This window comes from Mustela erminea, chromosome 21 (genome assembly GCF_009829155.1).
Source record: "Mustela erminea isolate mMusErm1 chromosome 21, mMusErm1.Pri, whole genome shotgun sequence".
NCBI lineage: Eukaryota > Metazoa > Chordata > Mammalia > Carnivora > Mustelidae > Mustela > Mustela erminea.
In genome coordinates, this window is record NC_045634.1 from 16,898,377 (window position 1) to 16,925,631 (window position 27,255).

General features: G+C 42.8%; 1 protein-coding gene across 1 annotated transcript in view; it reads right to left on the bottom strand.

Annotated features, from left to right (window-relative positions):
- The window catches only part of PDGFRL (platelet derived growth factor receptor like), a 68,953-nt gene that overhangs the window by 31,765 nt on the left and 9,933 nt on the right, over nt 1-27,255 (bottom strand). The window contains exon 2 of the mRNA XM_032329327.1: nt 19,313-19,610. Within this exon, the coding sequence (XP_032185218.1) occupies nt 19,313-19,610 (298 nt within the window). The remainder of the gene's footprint in view (nt 1-19,312; nt 19,611-27,255) is intronic.

Sequence of the window (27,255 nt, forward strand, 5' to 3'; positions counted from 1 at the left end):
AGGGGTAATATATTTTATGGCCAATGATGACCTTACGTTAGAATTTCCTCACCAACCTGATCTTTTATGTTCTCTACATTCTGTCTTTGTCATAAAAGAGGAAGAATTTCAACCAAAGTGTTCTAATTTAATTGAGGTGTTCAAAAATCCGTGGGCTACTTCTAATATGGGCATTGGAAGAATAAAAAGTACAGAATCTCTAAATATTCAGATAGATAAAACTAAACCTCTCCCCAAAGTATCTCACTATCCCTTACATCCTGAGGCCATACAAGGCCTCACACCCATAGAGGAGACCATCACCCAGGGGCTAGTCCTTCCCTGCACTAGTCCCCACAATTGGCAGATCTTGCCAGCCCAAACCTCATAGTTGGGATGATAATTTGTCTAGGATTAGAGAGCTATTGATAAGATATTTACTCTCCTACTAGTTCCAACCTAGACACTCTGCTGGCCCACGTTCCATCACTGGCACACCTAATCCAGACTTCTATTAAGTCTTTTTCAGCAGTCCTACAGACACCGAGAGCTACCATTTGCCTTTACTTGGAACAACAGATAATCTGCCTGGACAATCATGCCTCCACAGTTCAGTGACACCCTTTCTTGTTCCTCAAGTACTTAGCCAAGATGTAAACCCCCTCCAGCTCCATGCAAAATTAACCCTTTTGGAATATGGAGATGGCCTTTTGCCTTGCTCAGTTACTAAAGAGATATATCCTTAAAAGTCTACATTTACTTGCTGCAATAGTTAGCTGAAAGGAACACAACTCCTCTAAGGAAAAGTTACAATGATCTCCACACGCTGTTCATTACCTAGGTCATGATCTAAGTGCTAAAGGAATTCAAAGGTCTCTAAAAAGAATGAAGCTAATTCAGGAATTGCCTCGATCCATAACCAAGCAATACTTTCATGGATTTCTGGACCTGGCTGGTTATTGTAGACAATGGGTTCCCAATTTTTCTCTATTAGCTTCCCCACTCCATGAACTTACTAAAATTTCCACCCCCGAGTCCCTTCTTTGGGACGACAAACATGCACAAGCGCTGTAAGAACCACCTGCCTTGGGGCTCACTATTCAAAAACGTCCACTTTATTTGCATAGGAAGAGGATCATCCAACCCCAGGAATGCTTAAGCAAGAGCACGGTAATAAACATAGGCCTGTGGCCCATGCTAGCGTAAAACCTGATGGAGTCGGTCATGCCCACCTCGTCCAGCTGTCTTAAGACTATAGCCATAGCTGCAAAGTGAGCAGAAGACTCAGCAGACTTGACCCTAGGCAATGGCGACACCACACGCTGTCCAAAGTCTGAACTCTGAATTGATTTGATATTTCTCTCTAAGTGGATTACCTTCTTTTTTTAAAAAAAGATTTTATTATTTATTTGACAGAGATCACAAGTAGGCGGAGGCAGGCAGAGAGAGAGAGAGAGAGAGGAGGAAGCAGGCTCCCCGCTGAGCAGAGAGCCCAATGTGGGGTTTGATCCCAGAACCCTGGGATCATGACCTGAGCAGAGGCTTTAACCCACTAAGCCACCCAGGTGCCCCTGTAAGTAGATTACCTCCTATGAGACCCTTTGGCACCACCTCCTCTACCCCTGACACACTTATCCATAACCCTGCCATGTTACTCCCTTGTACTTGAGGAAGGCAGACCCCATCACTGTGAGGGAACAGCATCCCACTTTGTGACTGCCGATTTACAAGAAAGCCCTCTAACTACTCCTGAACTAATGTTGTTTGTTGAAGGGTCACACGGTAGGAATGAACGAAGGAATCTGCAAGCTGGTTATGCTATTACAATGACCTACTCAAAAGGGGAAACCTCCTGCAAGCTAAAACCACACACCAAGCTGGGCTCCATGTCCTCACCCAAGTGTGCCGACTATTGGAAGGACAGACTGTTAATATTTACATGGACAGCCCGTCTGCCTCTGGGGTTGTTCGTGGCTTGGGGATGGTATGGCCACAAAGGGGTTTTCTTACATCTTCCCTGGGACCCCAGGGAAAAATTAGTAACAAGTAAATAATCTTCTCACTGCTCTTCTTTTACTTTCTGAAATTGTCGTCATCAAAACTGAGGCTTACACTAAAGGGACTGAGCCTGAGTAGCAGGGAAACGCCTCAGCCGACTTTCATGCAGAGGCAGCACCAACAGAATCTGGAAAGATTGTAGTATGTGACCATCAAGTCTGTTCTGCTTAAGCAAAATATGACCGTCCATTGCAGAGTTTGGCAACATGTTTTGTAACATGGCGACAGTCTGCTCCTGAGCCAGAGAAATTAAGATGCGTCAGCGAAAACTGGTGAGTAAATGACCAGTTGGGACCATGGGAAACCTAGGACAGCTTCTCGGTTCTTCCTGGCTCTCTGGCATGCCTCATTTTTCAGTTTGTGCATTTCTTCACCCACCATAGTGCATTTAGATGACTCAAATAGCACTAGTAGTAATGTTAGGAGTGAGGTGGACCGTTAGGTGGTTGGGCCAGGGTCCCTGACAAGAAAATATGGAGTCAGGACAGCTCAAATAAAATAGCACTGACATCCTGTTTTGCAGCTTAGACAGGACTATGCTAGTATTCTGCTCTGCAGCCTTTACAGAAATGACTTCTGCAAAAATCCTAACATAAAACAATTAACCTGAAAGGTAGACAGGTACATGACCAAAGTCCTGACTCAACACACCCTGATTGCTTAAGATAGTTCCACAGGGGCGCCTGGGTGGCTCAGTGGGTTAAAGCCTCTGCCTTCGGCTCAGGTCATGATCCCAGGGTCCTGGGATTGAGCCCCGCATTGGGCTCTCTGCTCAGCGGGGAGCCTGCTTCCACCTCTCTCTCTCTCTCTGCTTACATCTCTGCCTACTTGTGATCTCTGCCTGTCAAATAGATGAATAAATAAATCTTTAAAAAAAAAAAAGATAGTTCCACAAAAGAGCTCCTAAAAGCCCCCAAATTGAGAAATTCTGAGGGTAGCCCACTTGGGTCCCCCTCACTGGCCAGGAGATTTGTACTCTTGCTCAGTAAACTGTGTTTTGCTGCCCACTACTCTTTGGTCTACCTCTTCATTCTTTGAAGCAGTGTGACCAAGAACCTGGGCACTAAGGGGACACCCAAATCCTGTAACAGGGAAAGGTCTATAAAATTACAAAAATAGTCTACCAGCACTGTCTGACCTGAAAGGTCCATGATCCTGGAAAAACTACTTTTTTTCCTCACAGAAGCTTCAGACCTCCTCCCATCTGGACCCTTTGAACAGCTTCAGCTGGCTTCATTTCATTGACACTTAGTTTGGGCTATCAATATGTTCTTGTTATTGCCCATGTGTTTTCCAGATGGGTTGAAGCCTTCCACTACTGCAAAGCTGATGCCCTCACAGGGACCAAAAAAAAAAACTGTTAGAAAACATTTTTACCACTTAGGGTATACTTTCCACAATTTCCAGTATTGAAGTATCCACTTCACTGGGAAAATCATACAAGCCTTAAGGAAAACTTGGCAAACTTCTGGAAATTATCACTGTCCTAATTATCTTCAACCATCAGGCGAGGTCAAGAGAACTGATCAGATTCTCAAATTTCTGAACTTTTCAAAGCTACTGGACTCCCCTGGCCTATGGTATCACTTTCGGTCTTGCTGACCGTTCACAGAACATCCTCTGAAAACATAAACTCACTCCATACAAGATAGTCATTTGCAGACCAACGTCTATTGGTATACAACTTCTGGTCCCTGTGGTCTTACGCTAGTATGACCACCTACTGTACATCTTTAATGTTTTATGTTCAAGATAATATCAATAAAGAAGTTTCCTGGGTCCCAATTCCAAGGATCCTGTTGGTTACAGTCTAGAGCCTGATGACTAGGTATTCTGGAAGTGTCAGCAGAGGAAGATGGTCTTTGAGCCTTGTTGTAAGGCACTTTACCCAGTGTGTCTGACCACTGACACTGCTGCACAACCAGAAGGCACTGAGCCTTGGATTCACATCTTACAGCTAAAGAAGGCACCACCTGATATTTGGCCCTGTAGAGATGCTTCAAATGAAACTGACAAGGAAGAGAAATAGCAGACATCAAAGTAGACTATTTCTGAACAAGATGCCAGATCAAGGCTTCATACTTTAACTCAATAAGCCCCCTCTCCTTTTTCTTTTCTTTATTCTGTCATTGGCCTTGAAAGATAATGCCTTCCCCTATCTCCCAGGGCACTCCTAATAGGGTAATATTTCAGATTGCTAGATTTGTCATGGTATAAGAGATCCCCTGGTCTTCCCTGTGACCACTCACTCTATTCCCAATAGAGGAAGTCATTGCCAACTACAACCCACTCATCTTAGAAGTATGTACCCAGTTAGACACCTTTGCCTATGTAAACCTTAGTCCATGGGTACCCTCACATTCCCATGATTATCCAGATTTGCCCCCACTGAATTCAAGAGATCTCACCAGCCCATCCTTGTGAGGCACTTAGGATGACTTTTTATTTCAGAATGGGAGATTCTCTTCCCATATGCACTAAAAACCTAACTGACCCCTGGCTTAGGAGTAAACACAAAGGAGAATATGATCAGAAACCTCTCCTTAACTCTTGGAGACACTTCAGGTCCCATTGCTGAGACACTAACGGCCCAGCAAAGATGCTTACGCTCTCTGGCCAGTGTTATTCTTGGTAACACAATTCTCTTTCAGCTGAGCAATAAGGTGTGTGTGCTACAGTCAACAGCACCTACGGTGTCCAGATTAACACTTCTGGGGATGCTGAAACTCAGTTACATAAAATCAAGAAGCAAGCCACTAGGCTTCTAAGGGGGAACTCCTTCTACAGAGGTCTCCTCCCTTTGGTTTGGGTCCTGGGGACCATGACTCCAAAGTGCACTCCAAACTTTGGGAATTATCCTGCTTACCGTTATAATAATCTCTCTGGCATGTTGTATTCCCTCAAAAGCTTTAAATGTGTGTTTGCAGCCACTAATGACCAAGCAAATGTCTCCTTAAGACTGGAACGTCAGAAAAGGAATGAAGAGGACAACTGACCAAAAAAAAAAAACAAAAAAAACCTGAGCCTGAAGCCATGACCTGTGAATATCACAGAATTTTAGCAAAAATGGGATCACCGAAAGTTTTGAGAACTACAACACGGTGGCTGAGAGCGGTGCTAGTACCTTAAATCTTTATTCTGTCTCTCAGGCTGAGTTTGATCAAAAAGGGTGAATTGTTAAAAAGAAACAATAAGCTGGGGCGCCTGGGTGGCTCCGTGGGTTAAAGCCTCTGCCTTCAGCCCAGGTCATGATCCCAGGGTCCTGGGATGGAGCCCTGCATCAGGCTCTCTGCTTGGTGGGGAGCCTGCTTCCCCCTCTCTGTCTCTGCCTGCCTCTCTGCCTACTTGTGAGCTCTGTCAAATAAATAAAATCTTAAAAAAAAAAAAAAAAAAGAAACAATAGGCTCAAAATGGAGTCACGTCAGTTCCACCAAGACTTAAGATCTAACCTAATTGCTGGAGTGGAATTTTAAACCAATGTATCTAGAATCTCCTGATGGGCACAGGTGAGGTCATCTGTATGATAAGACCTCCTGTCATTCCCCCTGAGGGATGGTGACCTTGCCCCCTCAAAAAGGCTATCTTTTGCTAATAACTTCCTATACCACCCCATTTCTGCCTATAAAAAGCTGCCTGCATTTTTGTTCTTTAAGGAGTGGTTGAGAGCATGCATTCAGGACTCAGATTTCCTTGGTTGGAATCCGCCCTTCACCAGTCACTCCTGGCTCTGTTAGAGTAGACAGGCTCTAGTAGGACAGCGACAGGTCAGCAAAGGGAAAGTCATGACCAGCTATCCAGAGGGTCAGAGGGCTGTCCTGGCAGCACTCCACAAGAAGCCAGATCAAACTAGACAAGCTAAAGATGGCAGATGCTATGAAAGAAAGCCCTCTACTAAATTAGGAAGAAGTGCAAAACTCTGCTCCAATAACTATTCGGGCCCCAGTTAACAACTGTCGATAAAATCTAGAAAACCAGATCCTGTGGGCACAACACACATGTTTTTTCTCTCTCTCTACCCTCTCTCTCAAGCAGTCTCATATCTTCAAAGTGTACTTTTTGCTTTAATAAACTTTCCCTTTTGTGTTATTCATCTGCCTTGCTATGTTTCATGTCTGTCCTTAAATTCATTCTTGTGACAAGATCAAGAAAATCTGCCAACTCCTTTGACTCTGTCTGGGTCGATTCCCCAAGTCCTAGGATTTCCCCTGGGCACCTGGTAATAGCTCTGTGATCACGAACAAGTTACTTAATCTTACTGTACTCTGTTTCCTCATCTGAGACATGGAGATAATCATAGTCCCTACCTTGTAGGGTTATGAGAATTAAATTAGTTAGTAAATGTATGAGATTCTAGAAGGATGCTGGCACAGCCTAAGTGCCCACAAATTTTAGGTGCTGTTGGTACAGCCCTAGTACTCATTGATCTAAGCGTCTCATATCATAGACTTAATGCCTTTCTTACATAGTATTTGCAGCATGGAACTTCTAACTCCGTATTATTTCTATTGAAATGATTTCTTCCCAAGCAGAAACCATGTTTGTCTAGATCCCCCAGAGCCTTCTGCCTGGCATAATGCTATGCAGATGAGAGTTACAGGTGACTGAGCAGAAGGGAACAGAATTCAATGAGTGAAACGGAGTTGAAGGTTCTTACTCGTTGGCCCCATATAGTCTGCCCAGAATTAAAGAAGTGTCAGCAGTCATTTTTGAACTAGAAGGGACTTAAAGAATCATCCAGTTGGATCTTTCATTTTATAGAGATCCAATGACTCGCGCAAGGTCACACAGTCAGTTAGAATCAGAGCTGGGAATGGACTCCCTTGGGAACAAAGTCTGGTATGATTTCCACTGAGCACTGGGAAGGAAACCTGTGTGTTATTTCCAAGCCATAACCGAATTCCAACCATATGTGTGACTTAGAGGAAGTTGATGGATGATGGTAGGAGATTAGCTGAGCAGATGTGCACCCACCATGTAGAGAAACTCAGAGAAATAACAAATCACTGTTGTCATGTCATTCGGATCGGGTCATCTTTCAGACTTGGCAATCGTAGGATTCTGAGGTATAGGGTTTATTTAGGTTAACAATTCGCATTACTGTATTTCCAGCAATTCTAGTCATACTACGTAGAGCAAGCCAGCCCATCAGCACCTCTCTGCATAGCATGAAGAAAAGATTCACCAGCTCTGCTTAGCTCAGTGGTCAAGCCACATCTCTAGAGAAGAATAGCCCCTGGCAGAGGAGGGGCAGAAGACAATGGAGCCAGCCTCCACCACCCTTGTTAGGAAAACAAGCTGTGGGTTACTAATCTGCTGGCGCACAGCCACAGTGAGTGTGTTATGGCCGAGTTATAATAGTGAATGCAGAGCCCGTGGGCCAGGCCCCATTCATACCCTGCACGAGGAATTCATAGAGATGCACCAAATCTCCCATCAAACTAACATTTTCAAGGTGCCCACTCACGCACATGCCACTTGGATGGTGAATCTGGACAAGCCTAAAGAAACAAACTGCCTTCTTTTTTTTTTCCCCCTTAAAGATTATTTATTTATTTATTTATTTGACAGACCGAGATCACAAGTAGGCAGAGACGCAAGCAGAGAGAGAGAGAGGAGGAAGCAGACTCCCTGCTGAGCAGAGAGCCCAACGTGGGGCTTGATCCCAGGACCCTGGGATCACGACCTGAGCCAAAGGCAAAGGCTTTAACCCACTGAGCCACCCAGGTGCCCCCAGACTGCCTTCTTGAGACTAGAGGGGCATCGGGACCTAGAGTCAAGCCTGATTTACTTCAACTAAAAGCTGCACAAACTTGAAAAAAATCCCTTAACCTCTGAGCTTCTAACATAATCAGTTATCAATTATAGGATCCAGGCTGAATCAGGGGTTCCCCAAGCTGATGGCATAGGCTGATCCCTTGGGGAGGTTTTATTCTCTTCTTCCCTTTTCTCCCAGTCTTATCCTCAAGGCCGGTGTCCAGCAATCAAATAATCACTCAACAAATTGATCTGCCTCTCTAGCCCTTGCTGACAGTTACCTTCTCTCCTGCCCATCAGTCCCCACATACTCACACTTGACTACAAACTCTCCACAGTGGCTCTGTAATTATATATGGTGTGTATGTCCTTATCGCACTAGTTCAAAAGCTTCTGTGGTCTGGACCACTTCTGTTTGTTTGTTATTTTCACATACTCCTTCCTGACTCAGTGGACCATCTTTATAAATTAGACTGCCAGTAATTCTATCTGGCATGCACTCTGCTCAGCTGAACACCTATTAGTCTCAAGCTGTGACACACTTGCCCTAGTCACCCCTCCTGCTTTTATACATATGGTTGTGGTCCCCTGTCTTCCCCCAGGATGGCCACCAGCTGATCACGTATCTCGTACCATTTCATGAGCCACCTATGTAAATAAATGTATAAGGGCGTATTCTTTCATATGATTTTTAGTTGATATACAGGGTCCCACATCTTGCTTTGTCCCATCTACTATGTCCAGTTCATAAAGAAAAGCAAGGTTCTAACGGTGAAGTGTGAGCTTGCACGGCCAGACCTTCCCTCTGAGGCAAGTGAGGCATCATGGAAAGTGGCTACTAAGAGGTAGGGTGGGGTCAGAGTTAAGGCATAACACCGTAGGATGTGATCTGAAAGGCAGAATCCAGGGCAAAGTCAAGATTAAGCCCAAAGACCATCTGAACAAAGGTTCTAAGCGGTAAAACACCAGAAAGGAGAGGGGAGAGGATCCTGAGGCCCCGAGCCAAGGGAACAGTCTGAGAATGTAGGAGGGTAGGAGGTGACAGCGGAGGATCTGGGTGGATTCCTGAGGGTAGGACTTTGCACCTGCCCACCTGTGGCCAGCGGCCACGCTAGAGGATGTTGCTGTTAGGGGAGCCGAGCCCAGAACCTGGAGGCAAAAATGTAACATCTCAGCTCAGCTAGTTTTTATAATGTGTCATTCTATACAGTTACATATCAGCAAAAATAAAATTGTCCACTTCATGGTTTATCCTTTTTTCCCCTTTTCTTGCTTTCTATTATGACATACCTTTCATAATGGTTTTATTTACATTTTGTATATTTAAATACTTGGTGGAAGACGATCATGTTACATTAACATCCATTTTTAGTTTCTGCTCATTACATCCCAGATCTCACACGTACCTGCATATTTTGGTAAGTGGTGGGTATACATACTTTTTAAAGCAGGGTTTCATTTGTAAAATACAGGCAATCCCTGAATGTTATCCTATAAACAATGCACCATTTTGCAACAGTCTCCAAAATGATCATCAAAAGTAGTGCTGTGATATTCCTGTAGTGTCTTTGGTTTAATGCATTAACTTGACTTTACTGTAATCTTACTATCTTTTAATGTTGTGCAACATCTCTGGGATTATCAAACCCAGCCTTACCAGAATGCTCAAGAAATTAAATGTTTTAGTTAACAAAACATTCTTTTTAAATAAGAGCATTTTCCCCCAAACTGTAATTCATTTCAACCTATTTCTCTACCTTAATGCCTAGCAGACTGGGGGTAGTTGGATCTTCAATTATTCAGGACTGTGAGCTTGATGTCAGTAAGCACTCCACAGCATTACGGACATCTAGAGTTGATACAAGATTGAGATAAATGTCTACAACAATTTTTAAAGACAAAATTCCTGAAAAATTCGTTGTTTTTCTTCTGCATTCTTCTACTGTCTTGTGAATAAAAATAGCTCCTCTTAATTGAGACGGCTTACTGTGTATGCCAAGCTTCACTTGCATGACCTCATTCCGTCCTAACAACAGCACAATGCGGCTGGTTCTATTATTGCCCTCCCCACCCATGTCCTGAACAGAACAGAGCTGTGTTTTTCTGCAACCTGAACACTGTCAGAACATCTAGTACACCCTGAAAGTCTTGTATCCTGCCACCCCCACCAATCCATCTCTGGGGGAAATGTTGGGAGACCTGGCACTGGCGCCATTGAGTCTGAGAAGAGAGAGCCATACCTTTAAAGCTGGATAAGCTTCCCCCCTCCTTTTTAAGTAGGCTCCATGCCTAGCAGGGAGCCCAAGGTGAGGCTTGAAATCACAACCCTGAGATCAAGACCGGAGCTGAGATCAAGAGTTGGATCCCTAACCAACTGAGCTACCCAGGTGCCCCAACTATTTACTTTTGATCAACTGTTTTCTGGGGTAGAAATCCATTCAAAGGTCAGTGTCAGAGTTTGGCTGCAACATATGCTTCTACTTCCCACTGCAAATTGGACCCAAACAGCACATCCAGGTAAATCCAAAAACCAAGGGAGAGTCCCCAAGTTTTCATGAAACATCATGTGTTCTGCTCAGAAAATAAAGCAAAGTGCACTTTGAAGGAAAGTGAGTTTTTGTTTTGTTTTTAGAAGATTTTATTTATTTATTTGACAGAGAGAGAGAGACTACAAGTAGACAGAGAATCAGAGCAGAGCAGAGAGAGCAGGCACCCTGCTGAGCAGAGAACCCGACGTGGGGCTCGATCCCAGGACCCTGAGATCATGACCTGAGCTGAAGGCAGAGGCTTTAACCCACTGAGCCACCCAGGTGCCCCAGAAAGTGAGTTTTGAATTAAAAAGAAACCTGCACAACCATACTGCCTCTGAATTGTACACTTAAAAATGGTCAATGTGATTATAATGGTCAATTTGGTGTTACGTTTATTTGACTGACATAAAATACACTTGATCTTAGCCAAAAGGGCGAGAAGCGATTGACTGACATAAAATAAAGCAAAGGAAAAAAAAAAAGACATCTTGCTCAGTACAACATTAGAATATTACAATATTTACCAAAATCTATGCAGATTCCTTCTGACAGTGGGATTCTGCTGTTTATAAACACTGCTTAACATCTGTCTCTTTTCTATTTAAAACGTCCTCCAGACCACACTCCTTTGCAATGTTGGAAAGGATTAGATTGGCCTGGAGCCAGCTGTCTGCTGCTTGGGCTGCTCTGCCTTCGTGTTGTCTGTGAGTGAGAAGCCAGATGCCCTCCCTTCTTTCTGGAAGGCTATTTATTGTTTTAGAGGAACCAGCCATCAAAGAGATCTCCTGTGCCCCACCCACTCCTCCCAGCTTAACGTTCTGGACTGGAAAATGCTAACATCCGACCAGACACACAGAAACATCCTGAAAGACAATGCCTGGGCCCTGATTTTCTAGGGAGGGGAGCTGGGGTTTCTTTATGATCACATCAACCCAGCTTGTTTTTAAAGCTCTGGCAATGCTAACAAGCTAGCTCAAATCTACAGTGTCTTCCTGCTCTTACCCAACACTGACTTATATTCAAGCCATCATCTAGGCCACCTCACTTAAATTTCTTATTTTCTTCCTTGTCTCAGCATTGTACCAAGATTCCCCTGCTCTCAACTCTGAAAGTCTTTTTTTTTTTTTTAATATTTTATTTATTTATTTGAGAGAGACAGAGTGAGAGCGAGCATGAGAGCAGAGAAGTCAGAAGGAGAAGCAGACTCCCCATGGAGTTGGGAGCCAGAGGCGGGACTCGATCCCAGGACTCCAGGATCACGACCTGAGCTGAAGGCAATCACTTAACCAACTGAGCCACCCAGGCACCCCTGAACTCTGAAAGTCTTATGACAGGAATAAAATGTTTCCAGAAAAGATGGAAATGGATTGTGCTGATTGCCTAGTAGAGGTTAATCAGATGGTCCAGAAAATTCTTATATTAGTGGTTTTTTTTTTTATAGTATCAACAGAGAAAAGCAATTTTTTTTTTAAATTTTCAAAGAAAACTTAGGTCCAGAATATATCCCTAGTTTGTGGAAAATGGTTGTGAGGTGCATGGAGGGACAGAGGGTGCGCCTGACACTGGGAAGTGATGTTGTCTTTCTCCTAAAGGCAGTGCAGAGTACTAACCCTCAAAATGGGGTGTATATATCTCTCTGTACTTTCTATGTGTGTCTATTTATGAAGGCTTGAAGTCAACAACTCCTAATGCCCTTACATTTCACTCTAAATTCCTCAGCATAACTGACAAGGCCCTGTAAAGGCGGACTCCGGCTTACCTTCCAGCATCATCTCTCCATGGCCACCCCCTTTCTGCTCCACTACCTCAAGCTACCCCATCCTCCTCCAACACCTTCGGTGTTCCAGGTGCTATACTCTCTCAGCTTTAGGCAACTCCTTATGCTGTTCTCTCCTTCTGGAATTTTCTTATATTCTTTTCCCATCTCCTTCTTTACCTGGTTAACTCTCACCCGTCACGTATTAGCTCGAGTTTTCTCCTCTCTGACCCTGTGCTTCTGCTAACAAGGCTTTCCCATAACTATATATTAAAATTGTTTATTTAATAGTGCCTTGCCCTACAGTTAAAAGCGCTACAGGTACAGACGTTGTGTCTATCTTGCTCACCACCGTGTCTCCAGCATCTACCTAGCATAGGACTGTGAACATCATAAATGCTAAATAGTAATAATAATAATAATAATAATAATAATAGTTGGAAAAGAAGAACAGAACAATTAAGGGAGAGTGGCAGTGGGAAAACAGACAATGAAAAAGCAGGAGAGCAGGAAGGGGGCAGGCAGAGGAGTCGAGAAACAGAACAGTCAATAAATGGTCCCAAATACAGTCAGAAAAATATCCTTGCTCTTTCCAGTCTCAAAAGAGAGTAGAGATCTATGTGGTCTGGGACGGACTGAATCTTGAATTAAAATCTGCGTCAATTTTAGCACCTAGAAATACAGAATCTTCACATTGCTGTAGCCTCTGAAGCTTCACCTAAGCTGTTCAAGGGCCCGGTGCTCTGGGAAGAAGACTCAGCGGGTCTCGGCACTCCCAGTGAATTTACCCTGGTGTGTGCACATGAGCTTGCAAATATCCACCTCCTTTTTTTATTGGCTAGGAAACTGAATTCTAGACCGCTTAAAATATAACTTGAAACTGTGACTACTGAGGAGCCTAAAAGGATGGAAGAACCATCAGGACAAAAGCGCCATCGTTTTTTCTAACTGGTTTCCTTGTTTCTTTCACCCGTGTAAGGAAGTCTAACACAGCTGAAACCTGCCATCTAGTGGCCTTCTAATGACAGGAGTTCGCCACTTGGAAGGGAGCTAGCATCACAGGACAGGAAGAAGCCCGCAAGCACACATCATCTCCGGTCTTCCCTGGGGGTGGTCCATATCCACCTTTGAGAAACAGGGATCATTTATGGCCTTCTGACAGAGCTCCTCTTTCCAAGTAGCCCAGTGTAATGTTTTCACATTCTGATGTCCACAAGGTTAACAGAAATCAATGTGAAATTTCGATCACTTTAAATTCAAAGCTATCCTAGCAAAAAATCAGTGCCCCCTTTGGAAAAGCATACAAATCTTAATTCTGTTTTGAGTCTTAAATTTAGAAATCAGATTTATCAGGTCAGTGCCCAACTTCTTTTTTAGAAGTTATTTAAGAAGAAGAACTGTCTTCTTAAAAAAGTAGTAGTAGTAGTAGTAGTAGTAGTAGTAGTAGTCGTTGTTGTTGTTGTCAACAACAAATCTATCTTCCCTGAAGCAACTACCTACATGAGGCCAAGAGTGGTCTTTGGTCTAAAGGGCTTTGGTCTAAATGTGACCCATATGGCATAACTCAGAACACTTGCACAGAATATAGCAGCTCCATGTCAGGAACCAAGAGGCCAGGTTCACCCTGCTGCTCACCCATTGTCACTCAGAACCAGCCACCTACCTTCCATGAGTCTCTGTTTCCTCATTTGTTAAAAAGAGACACTTAAGCTTAACAACTACTAAGTTCCCTTTGCTCTCTCAAGTTCCATGAGCTTGTTCCAGAGTTAACAGGTCTCCTGACCCCAGTGGCCTGATTTTTGACCTACTCTGTGCTCAGTGCCCAGCACCACCCTTGCACTGAGATACCGACGGAGAGCCTGAGTGTGCTTGTGAATAAGCAGATGTCACCTCTGCCAAGCCAACTGCTGAGGGAGGGACACCAGCATAAAACAGGGATTGTGCCGTAGGTGATGAGGGCTTCAGGGAGAGTATGGAACTGGGCCTGAGGGTGGGGCCTGAGGGGACGGAACAGGCCTGGGTCTGAAGATCTGTGAGCGGGTTTGTCCATACGTGCCTTACAAGCAAGAAGACGCAAATGGGCAAAGGCCCAGGCAAGACGGAGACTGGCACATCTGGGCATCAGAGTCCACAGAGCCTGGACTGTGAACAAGAGAGTGAGGTAAAATGAAAGAGGAGGGAAAGGCAGAGGCTATATTATGCATGGCCTCGTAGGCCATACCAGGAGTTGTAATTTAATTCTAAGAGCATCAGAATTGCTCTATGGAAGGGCTTGAAGCAAAAAAAGTGACAGGACCAGATGTGCTTTTGTGAAGATCTGACTGCTCTGTAAAAGACTGAGGTCAGCTTCAAAACTGGATGCAGAGGAAAAGCTAGTTACAAGATTATGCTGTAGTCCGTGTGAGAGATAAGGGTCATTGCTGCCATGATGGAAAGAAGGAAGACGCAAGAAATCATTCAATAGTGTCATTAGGGTATCCAGTAGTAGTTGATTAGACATGGAAGATAAAGGGAAGCATTGAAGATGATTCCAGGCTTTTGATGAAGGGCAACTGGGTAGAATTAGTGCCATTCATTGAACTGAAGGACACAGGAGAATGACCAGGTATGGAGAAGACTTATGAGCTCTGTTTCAGATGGTTCTTTTCAGAGAAAAGCTCAGGCAGTTAGCAGGATGCTGGACAGTCAGATCGGGAGCTCAACAGAATGATTCAGGTCTGTCATATGATCAATGGAAAGCAAGTGGTAGCCTGTACTGAGAAGAGAAAAAGACACAGAACCAACACTTAATATTTGGGAGAGTGGACAATGCAGAGCTGGTGAAGCAAACTTCAAGGAGGGGCCCAGGAGGCAGGAAGAAAACTGGCAGGAAATAATGCTGTGGAAGCCAAAAGCAGAGTGTTCCTTTCTGTCGAATGGACCTGGTGGGGCAAGTCACATGGGGACTGAAAAGAAAACCCTGGGTTTAAGGACCTTGACCTTGGTGATTAAATGCATGTAGAGTAGTGGGGCAGGAGTCAGGTGGTCTTGGTGGAGAATGATAGGAGAGGACAGTGGAGACCATGAGGGTGGAGAGAGACTCTTCCAAGGGGCCCAGTTCTGAAGGTGAGAGAGGACAGTGGCTGGAGGCATATGGGGGCTAAGGCCGGATTTCTTAATACAGAGAAGGCTCATGGGAGGGATCCTGTTGAGAAGGGGAGGTTGAAGATGCCCAACAGGGAGACAGTAACTTATATCTCAAGTCTCCTGAGAATGCATGCATGGGTGATATCCAGGACACAGACAGGGATTGGCCTTAGTCCGGAGGAACAACCCTTCTTCTACTAGAACCGTCAGAGTAGGGAAGGCATGGATGTGGTAAGATGGAGTCAAGGCAATTCGAGGGCTCCAACTGTTCAGTAAATTAGGGAGAATTTCATTAGCTCAAAGGAGAGAGATGGAAAAGATCAGAGATTTAGGAAGAGAGAAAAAGTGAGCTCTCTAGAAAAATCTATCCAGCAGTGCCCGACACAAATGAAGTGACCACAGTCTAATGGCACCCGCCTGGCCAGCTGTATGCTTTCCTCCACCAGGGTTCAGTACCCAAGTGTGGGCAAGAAGAAGTGGGCGAACAGGTTCATGGGGTTGTACATTTCCAAAAGGAAAAACAAAGGGTAACATAACTTACTTAGGATGGATTCAAGAGGTTGGTAGAAATAACAGACCCTGGAGTCTGATGAGCATAGAAGGAGGCAAGACGGATAAAGCGGGAGAAGTTCCTGGGGGTGGGGGTGGAAAGATCAGCTGACAAAATGGCTCCATAAGGTGAAGCCAGGACAGGCTCTGAGAGAGTGGGGACGGATCCTAGGTGGCACAGCACCGTAGATATAAAACATAGTCACATTTTGTTGTCACTCCCCAACCCATATGTGCAGCGCACCCATCGTGCTAAGTATATTTATCTTTGAATGTTGAATGAACAAATGCATGCCCAGGAACTGGCTTCTGAAATGACCACCAAACCCCTGGGGAAACCAAAAAACTGTTCCCTGAGTTTTGGTGTGTGTTGGGCACTCTTCAGGGTGCTAGGAATAGGATGATGAACCAAACAAACATGGATATTTCCCAGCAGGGGCTTACATGTTCATGGGGGGAAGGTGGGGATAGGCCCCAGATCACAAAGAATTGATCAGTTCAATGAAAAAGGAAAGAGGTGTACCGTATTTTCTGGATATTCTAAATTATAAATTACATCGGCTGTGCAACATTCTCTGATTTGAGTCTTGATCAGAATTAACTGTCCCAAAAGAACCCTTGATGATCATGCTTGAGAAATACTCACTGCTTGGTAATGATTAGTTGCAGATTATTGAACATTTGCCATAGGCCAGGCAGCACTTACATTAGGTAATATAATATCCATATTCCAGATGAGGAAAGTGGGTTCTAGGCAAATTGCTGCTCAAAGAGCACTTTGCTGCCTAGTGGTAAAGGCAGGATTAAGCCTAGCTATGCCTCTGCCTGACCTCTCTGTTCCATAACTCATTCCCCTCTTCTGGTCAGAAGACTGATGGACAAATGTGGTAGCATTGTGAACTTTGTTTCAGAAAGCTACCAAAACTGCTTAAAATGACCAGGCTTTGTTGGAAACACACCTGGGGGGCTTCCAAGCCCAAAGCTGTCAGAACACTGGTAAGAACTCATTCCACAGGAAAAGAAAACACAAGATGAATACTTCTCTTCTCTCCAAAAGGTACCACGTTCTGGGAAAGATGTCAAGAGTCGATTTGTTGAATCTCTGGTGTCAAATAACTTGTGATTTTGTTGTTGTTGTTTGAAATAGTTAGGACTAGATGTTTTTCACATTTTTCACATTTTTTGGTAAAGTCTTGGAAGCCCACATCTGTCTTTACTTTCTTATAAAACCCTGACTGGGCTTTGAATGAATACAATTTAATGTTACAAAGTCAAAATTGGGTTTTTTAGCTCTTAGATAGTTCTTTTTGATTCAGATTCATGTTCACTTTACTTTGAGTCCTTAAGATATTTTCAAAAGTATTCTGGCTAATACAACTTTGAAAATATTTCTGGAAAATACTATATCTTCAAGGGCCAATCATCTAGGTTTAAAATACTGTAAGTCGGGGCACCTGGGTGGCTCAGTGGGTTAAAGCCTCTGCCCTCGGCTCAGGTCATAATCCCAGGGTCCTAGAATTGAGCCCTACATCAGGCTCTCTGCTCCGAGGGGAGCCTGCTTCCTCCTCTCTCTCTGCCTACCTCCCTGCCTACTTGTGATCTGTCTGTCAAATAAATAAATAAATAAAATCTTCTAAAAATATACTGTAAGTCAAAGATTAACTGTTCAGAATGATTTTAAAAAGCTCAATTCTGAGGGTTTTGGTTTTTTTTAAGTATGTAAATCTCCCTTTGGGAACTAAATCATTTGAAAGGTAGTAAATGGTAGTAAATCTTTCCAGATTCCCAAGCAGGGGATGCACACACATACTTTAACACACACACACACACACACACACACACACACACACACACCACTCTCTATTCTCCATTCCATATCTCCCAATATCCCTCAAGGAAAAGTCTACAAGATTACATCTCCTGACACCAGAAGAGTATCCTCAGAATAAAATGGGAAAGAGTCTTAATACAAGAAGGTAGTGAGATGGAGAGATATTACTTGTATATATTTTAACTTGTTCATTCTCTAAGGTGTATGTGTGTCAGAAGTGGGAGAAGATTGTCTAGTCACTCGATAGCTAAAGCTAAATGCCAAGGACTCAGTTAAGCCCCATGAAAAACACAGATTTTTTAAAAAGGAGTCCTAAGTATAAAGAGTGATCAAAAGAGGATGCATCCTGGGCCTTGGGAAAGCAAACCCTGGGAAGCGGGACAGGCTTCCCTGAGAAAGCCACAGGCAGGTTGAAGTTGGCCAGGTTGACGAGGGGGCCCAGAGGGAGCTGGGCACATTTGATGATCTTACAGGAGCCCAGGCTAGTGAAAGCAGAGATACTAATCTAGAGATTAGAGGTGACTCTACAGAGATTCTGAGCTCAGGGAGGGTCTCATCAATTAGGTGAACATGTTGGACTTTATCCCCAGTGGAGCTCTGCTCTTTAAGTAGGGAAAGGTCATGTTCAGATCTTAAGACCTCAGCCCAGTGGCTGTGAGAAGAAGTCCAGGAGGACATCTGGGTGTGGTTACTGCGTTTCAGAATTGAGGATGAGGGACAACATTGGCTGGGACTGTGATTGGACGGGTTCACGGATTGAGGATGTGGGGGCATGAGGGGAGTTGAGGGGGAAGGCAAGGATGCTCCCCAGTTTAGTGTCCCAGCTGCCATGTTCTGTGGCCTGGAGGGGAGGGAAGATGTCTCGGGGTGGAGTTTGTATGGAAAATGAACCTCTCAGGAACGCCCCAAATTTTTGATCCTAAGATCCTCATTCTTTCTCCATTTGAGTCATCCCAGACAATATCCTGCATAGATTGCTTTTTTCCTGAATCATATGAAGAAAAAGCTGGAAAGATTCTTAGAAGTCATGCAGTCAGATCCCCTTCATTCTGTGCATGAGAAAAAGGAACCCCGGGGATTTCTGGGCAACCCCCACAAAGATGCGCTGGAACCTCAGCCCTTAAGGCCCTGGGGTCCTACCAGGACCCACTGAAGTGTGCTCTGTGTTCTTGCTTTTTAACACTTTTCCTAAGCATCATCTTCGCCACTTTTCTTGTGCAAGAAACCAGGCACCGGAAGATACTCATTCAAACGTAACCCTCTCAGCAACCGAGGCTCTGAACGTGAACCTCACATACTCGGGAAAGTAAACACAAATCAGAAGCAGCTGAGAAGTTCAAAATCAGTTTAAGTTGCCTTCTCCTCAATGTGCTTACAGGCATCTCCAGTTAGATCATTTCGGTTTTCATTATGATCACATACAAAATAACAGAAAGCAGTGATTGGGCTCATTATTTTTATGGTATGAATTCTTCAATATCTATGCATCGTGGTTTCAACTATTTGTCTTTTGGCTTCCAATAAAATTTCACCATTTTAACCCATGTGAATAGTATTTGCAGTAATTTTTTTAAAAAAGGACAAAGAAATAAAATCTATGGCTTTTACTCATTGAGCTTTCATTTTTATATAAGCTGTGAGGGTGAAATGGTAGATGGCAGAAACAACACCATATTTAACACTAAACCCTGGACCAACGTAAGTAAAAATAAACAAACAAATGCTCACCTAAGGCGAGAGTCCTTAAAGGTGTCAAGATAGGCAGGATAACTCCATTCAATCTTGTTCCCTTTACATCGAAGCTCTAGAGTTTGGCCTGCAGTCAGGCTCAGGGTTGCTGCAGGCTTCTGGAAGCGGCCTTTATCCATCATATGTATCATTATAGATTGAGTCTTTGGTGGGGCATCAGCTGCATCCCTGTCCTTTATTTTAGGAATTTTGGGTTTCACCTTCTTGTTGGTAGGCTTGATTCTATTCTCTCCAGGCTCCTTTGGACGCTTGTTCTTGGGAAGCGGTTGGCCAGTAACTAGGACAAAAGTGAAGAGAGAAAAATGCAACTCAAGTCGTAATGAACCGGAGGATTCTGCACCTAAAAAAGGTAAACTTTGGACACTCTTCTCCTCCATGAAAATATTTTCAGGAATTATCATTATTTTCTTAGTTCATCCTTCTGTTGGAAAACAATGACTCACTGAGAGGTAAGATATTTCATTTTCAAAGATTTTACTCCAATTCAGCAATTTACCTCATTGCACATTATGAGCTAAAATTTGCACTTGCCAAATAACAAGACTATTTCTTGTAGTTCATCCTGTCTCGCAGTCCCTCAGGGATCACAGAGAATGGCAGCATCAGAGCCGCTCAAAGTTGTTGCCCATCCTTGTGGCCTCAGAGACATCACTGTTCATTCTGAATTTACTGTTTAAATGCAGGAGATTGTCATCTCCAGGGAATACAGACACGAACTGCACCATAAACCCTCTCAGAGGAGTTCAAGCCACTATGAACTTTCTCCCAAAGGAGTGCACACAGCAGAGTCTGGGTGTATCTGGATGGACAATGTCCATATGGATGTTGTCCATATAGCATACAAAGCTTAAGAAGAAGTAAGTCCCAAATATTCCCTCATTTATTTTTTATTTTTTAAAGATTTGACTTAGAGAGAGAGCATGCACATGAGCAGGGCAAGGAGCAGAGGGAGAGAGAGAGAATCTCAAGCAGGCTCCCCACTGAACAACGAACCCGACAGGGGGCTCATCCTATGACCCTGATCATGACCTGAGCCAAAACCCAGCTGGCCACTTACCCGACAGAGCCACCCAGGTGCCCCAAATCCGTGCTCATTTAAAATTTCCAAAGAAGTTATTAAAAGCTCAACAGTAACTATAGCAATGGTTTAGAACTTGGCCAACAAAATATTGGGGGGGTAGGAGATTATTTGATCACCAACGTTGTTGATAATTGCTGGCAAAGTGTGATAATAAAAAGATGATCTAATTAGAGTCTATTTTATACTGTTTTTCCTTTCTCCATAGATGTCCACCCCTGCTTGCCTGCATCCAGGGAGGATGGCTCCCACTTTCCTTCACTTGCTATGCCTCTGGGCTCCAGAATGTTCCACATGCCTGCACAGCCTCGGACTTGTGTTTGCCCAGCAAGGATGAGAAGAAGATCATGCAGTTTCAGTCTCCCCTCTGTCTGCACGAACTCAAGGGCAACCTCACTATATGCCCACAAAATTACTAAATGTCCCAACTTACGGGGCCCTGAGAGGTCATTTAGGTAAAATTCTTACATTATACATTTAAAAAAAGAGACGTTGTTGCACTCAGCTGGTTGGTGGCAGAATGTGAGAGTAGAATTCAAGTCTTCTGACTCTTACTGCAATGTAAAGTATGTTACCTATGTAGCTAAGGATCCTGTATATTTTTTAAATAGATAGAAACACAAGTCTTGGCCAAGATTATGCAAATACAGGGCATTTGTAGAAAATGAGAAAGAGTGATAAAGCAGAAGAAATTTTTTTCCTTTTTGATGTATTTATTCAGCTAATATTATTTTGGTGTACTTAAGACTCGGGGTGGTCAAAAGTATAAACGGGGATCAAGAAATAGAGAAAGGTAAGTGTTGCAAGCTCTTATACGGGTGGGCCAGGCAGGTGACCACAGAAGATCAGCCAAGTGGGCCTGGTGAGGCCAGGGCCTCCCTAAGGGACAGCTGCTCCTGCTTCAGCAGGGACAACTCCCTGCCTGCAGAGAGTGCATGCCCACACTTGCCAGATCTGAGACCTCAAAGGGTGGCAGAAATGCTGATTTCCTGATTTATAAGTGCCAGAAACTCAATTTTTAGAAACTTCCTGTTTGAACCAACCCCTGAGTTTAGAAGTCTGGTAGTAATTGTCCTTGAAGGGGTGAGATGACCAGGAGGGGACATGAGGGGAATTTCCAGGAACATTCTCTCTTGATCTGGGCTAGTTACAGGCATGTGAACAGTTTGTGAGCATTTCATGAAGCCAAACTTTAAGGCTCTAAAAATCTAGCTGCTCTGGACTCCACCGCTTAATGGTAAGCTTGGCTTCCTTTGCATGTTGCCCTGTGCCCTTTGAAACAGGAGCCATTCAGATTCCGCTTTTAGTTCAGCTGAGCCCAGACTCTGGAACCAACCCCACTCTGATCCCAGTATCCATCAACATCAACTCTTCAGTCTGCTGCCTTCTTTGGGCTTATATGTCTTGCTGTCTGAGCCCTGTTCTTTTCCATGGCTTCGGGACCCCTTGAGACCCTTCTTTCTTTCCCTAGGTCTGAGTCTCTTATTATCTCCCATCCTTCCGCTACTCTAGCTGCTCTGGGTCATGGGTCCTGCTGAGCTTCTTCAGTCCTTCCAGAGAGCACAGTTGTGTCCTTGAGCCCCAGACTCCAAGGTGAGTCCCCAGTGCCTGCTGCTGAACCTGCTGTTCACCAAGATCTCCCCTGATCCTGCACATTTGCCTTATTTACCCCCAAAGTTCTAATGACAGAGGAGGGTGGGCAGTGGCACACACATGCACATTATTTCCCCAGCCTTCTAGAAGGAGAAGCTCTGTAACCACCGGGAACATGTCAAATCAACATGAGTGCACTCATCCAGCAACGTCAGTTGTGCACTTAAGTCTCAGTTTTGCAACAGAGGGAAAATCACTGCACTTGACTTAGGGTAGCACATTCCGTTGTACCATGAGAATGTCCGTCATTGGTGCTTTGCAGGCATTTCGAATGCACTGTGCCTATGGGATTCATGGACTTCTGAGCTAACGTCGAATTTGATGTGTTTTCTTTATCATGGAACAGGAATCCAGGGTATCAAAAATGACCACAACTGGCTGTAAATCCTATGGAATTTAGACAGTGCAACTCACCTGACTTCTAACCTCTCAGATCCTGTGGGACTCTGTTTCTCAGGAAACTAATAAGGGATATTATGCATCCAAATGTGGTATTATCCCTGCAAAGTAATTTGACTTGTTCAACAAATAGACATAGCAACTGATCTAACTGTATAGTTGGTCCATCTACCTGATGATGGAATTGGTCCAAGGTCTGATAACAGTGACACTAAGTTACAAGAGCCAGCTTCCTGACCCCATAAGGCATACAGACAGACCTGGGACTGAGTGATTCCCAAACTCCATGTCTAACTTCTTAAAGAACATGACTTTTCTACCTATGTAAATTATTTTCCAAAGATCTGAAAAATTTATATTACAGATAAATAAAAGCAAAAGCCCATTACCATTGTGTTTTTGAGATGATAGCATAGTAGTATGTTTTATGGAGAAATAAGTGATAAAATTCACACATCATTAAATATCATTATTGACTTCAGATCCTGACTGCCACTTACTAGCTATGTCACAGCAGGATGTTACCTACCCTCTCTCTGTTCGTTCATCAATAAATTGAGAATTATAGGTTAACAATGACTATCTTATCAATACTTGTGGAAGATTACATGAGTTAATACATTTAACACACTGAAAATATTGTCTGGCCCATAATAAGTAAGTGCTACTTGCTATTTTGTGGTTGTCTTGTGATAACGTCTCACGGTGATCTCCATGATAAATTTGTAATGGAAGCAATGAAGCTAATATTCTTCCTAATTTACAGGTGAAATAACTGAGCACAGATGCCAAGCAGCTCACTGCAGGTTACTAAGAAGTTATCTAAGAAACAGATCCTTGGATGTCAGGTCTAGAGTCTTCCCTGGTTCATGCTGTTGTCTCTTGAGTCACTTAAAAAATTAGCATATTGTAACAGTTTCTTTTCTTTTTCTTCTTCTTCTTCTCCCCGCCCCCCCCCCACCAAAATCTCATGCATAACACCCTGTCTAAATGGTTTCTTTGTGTGATACGCCCCAGGCTTTGACAAGAAGTTCCAAATCAAACAGAACATGATGCCAGCGAGGCGAGTACAACCTTCCTGGAAGGGCTGGGTATGCTTTTCCAAGGCATACATTAGAATCCCTAAGTGAAGAGACACTGGTCAAAAGCCTGTCTCCAAAATAAATGAATAAATGTTATAAAATAAGAAGTAAACAAGACAAAGGACTGTAACCTTTTGGCACTGAGGATTGCAATCACCCCTTAATAAAAGTAATTTAACTATTAACCTCTGTAATTCTATAGACTAGAATTATGTTGGAGAAGTTTAAAAAAGAACAAATTCACTAGCAGAATCATTGACAGCTGCTCAAAGGAAGACTATATATGAATACTGTCATTAATATAAAGATCTGTAGCTGTTTGCCTTTTTCTTCTCATGGACAGTTAAGGGTAAAAGTCCGACATGAGGGTTGCATGAAAATAACTACACCGTAAATTGGCTGAGTAGCTTAGGGCTTCCCTAGTGAGTTATATAAAGTGATGAACATGCCCTACTCTAATTTTTTGGTTCCTCATGGAACACCCCACAAGAATACATACACTTTGCCAAGAACAACGTTGAGAAGGTAAGAAAGCAATGACACTTGGGAGAAGAAAATATAAAGATGAGAGGCTTTCCTTTCCCTACTCTCTTTGAGAGACTCACTCCAAAATACCCTCTTACCATTTCTTAAAGTATCATTTTCTTAAAATAGCAATTTCTAAGAAGAAACACTTCTACTCAAGGAATAGGTTGTTACTTTGACAGCTCCTGCCTAACTCCATCAGGTCGCTGACCTCTGCTAGGAGCAGTGCACCCCCAAAGTGGCCCCCACATGACTAGCCTCACCCAAAAGTATGCCAACAGCAGCTGTGTTCCAGCCACAGCAGGAAGGCACATGCAGCCCACACAAGGTGACCCTGGAATGTCTGGTTCTGGTGACCAAGAAGGACTGCACTTCCAGGCCTCACTGGACACACTTTACATGACACAATATTCTTCAAGGCTGGAAGATGTAGCTCCTCTCCCTAAAACATAGAAACAAACATAGAGAATGAGAGAACGAGGAGACAGAGGAATATATTCCAAACAAAAGAACAAGACAAATCCTCAAATAGGACTAAACAAAATGAAGATATAAGCACTCTATCTGATAAAGAGGTCAAAGTCAAGGTCATAAAGATGCTCACTGGATTCAGGGAAAGAATGGATGAAAACAGTGGGAACTTCAACAAAGAGAAAGAAAATATTAAAAAGAACCAATCAGAGTTGGAGAATATAATAACGGACATAAAAAATACCCTAAAGGGAATCAATAGCAGATCAGAAAATGCAGAAAAGTGGATCCATGATCTGGAAGACAGGGTACTGGGAATAACACACAAGATTAAAAAAATAATAATAGCTTAAGGAATCTCTAGGACAACATTAAGCATAGTAACATTTGCGTTATAGAGTTGCCAGAAGACAGAAAAGGACTGAAGATTTATTTGAAAAATAATGGCTGAAAACATTCCTAACCTGGAGAAAGAAACAGACATTCAATTTCAAGAAGCACAGAAAGCCTGAAACAAGATGAACCCAAAGATACCCATACTAAGACACATTACAATTGAATATCAAAAATTAAAGATATAGAATCTTGAAAGCAGCAAGAGAAAAGCAACTAGTTGTGTACAAGGGAACACACAAAACAGTAGGGTTTTGAGCTGAAACCTCACGGGCCAGAAGGGAGTGTTATAATATATTCTAAGTGCCAAAAGAAAAAACTATAATCAAGAATACTCTACCTCACAAGATTATCATTCAACATTGAAAAAAAGGTCAATTTTCTCAGACAAACAAAAGTTAAAAGGGTTTATCACCACTAAACTGACCTTATAAGAAATGTTAAAGGGACTATTTAAGAGGAACAATAAGTGGAAGAAAATTGTGAAAGAAAAAATCTCACTAGTAAAAGCAAATGGAGTAAAGGAAGTGGACCAACCACCTATGAAGCTCTTGTGAAGGTTAAAAGACAAAGGTAGTGGGGCGCCTGGGTGGCTCAGTGGGTTAAGCCTCTGCCTTCAGCTCAGGTCATGATCTCAGGGTCCTGGGATTGAGCCCCACATCAGGCTCTCTGCTTAGTGGGAGCCTGCTTCCCATTCTCTCTTTGCTTGTTGCTCTGCCTACTTATGATTTCTGTCTGTCAAATAAATTAAATAATATTTACAAAAAAAAAAGACAGAAGTGGTAAAATCAACTATATCTACAATAATTATTTAATGGATACACATGCCAAAAAAATGTAATATGATGTCACATATGTAAAACATGGGAAAGGTAAAAATATAGCATAGTGCCTTTAAAATGTGTTCAAACTTAAGCAACGATTAACTTAAAATAGATTGCTATATACATAGGATGTTATATATAAACTTCATGGTAGCCAGAAACAAAAAACCTAGAAAAATTTTACAAAAGAGTGAGAGAGAGATTTCTAAACATAGCACTAAAGAAAGTCATCAAGTCACAAGAGAGCAATGGATGAGAAAGGGAAAAGAGAACTATAAAAGCAACAAGAAAACAATGCACAAAACACCGTAAGTATATATGTCAATAATTACTTTAAATGTTGATAAGTGCTCCAATCAAAAGACATAGGGTAAGTGATAATTTAAAAAACAAGACCCATCTTTATGCTGAATATAAGAGACTTAGTTCAGAGGTAAAGACACACACACCAACCAAAAGTGAAGGGATAAAAACAGATTATCCATACAAATGGAGATTAAAAAAAAATACCTGGGGTAAAAATATTTATACCAGACAAAAGAGTTTGTTTGTTTGTTTATTTATTTCAGAGAAAGGGAGTGAGTGTGAATCGGGAAGGGAGGATAGAGGGAGAGAGAGATTCCTAAACAGACTCCATGCTCATCACCTTGAGATTATGACCCAAGCTGAAATCAAGAGTTAGATGCTTAGGTGACTGAGTGACCCAGGGGCTCCCAGACAAAAGATAACTTTAAAATGAAGATTGTAAAAATGGCAAAGAAGGATATTATATACTGATAAAAGCATCAATCCAGCTGGAAGGTATAAACACTTATAAATATCCATGCACACAACATGGGAGCACTAAATACAAAAGCAAATTTTAACAGACATAGAGAATTTCACAGTAATGCAGCAAGAATAGGGGACTAAAACTCCCACTTCTATCAATGATCATCCAGACAGAAAATCAATAAGGCATCAGTGACTTTGAGGAATACATTAGACAGATAGACAAATATATACAGAACATTACATACCAAAACAACAGAAAACACATTCTTTACAAGTGCATATAGAAGATTCACCAGGACAGATCACATGTGAGGCCACAAAACAAGTTTCAGTAAATTTAAGAAGACTGAAATCATATCAAACATCTTTTCTGACCCCAAGAAAATGAAACTGGAAATCAATTATGAGGGGGGGAAAAAAAACCCTAGAAGAAAACACAAGCATATGGAGGCCAAAAAAATTTTATTAGCCAACTAATGGGCCATTGAAGAAATAAAAGAAATAAAAAATACCTAGAGACAAATGGAGATGGAAACACAGTTTTCCAAAATCTATGGGATGCACCAAAACTGTTCTAAGAGGAAGTTTATAGAGATAGAGACCTAACTCAAGAAGCAAGAGAAGTCTCAAATCTAACTTTACACCTAAAGGGCTTGGGTGGTGGGCGGGGAGCCCAAAGTTAGTAGAAGGAAGGAAATAACAATGATCAGGTAAAAAGCAAAT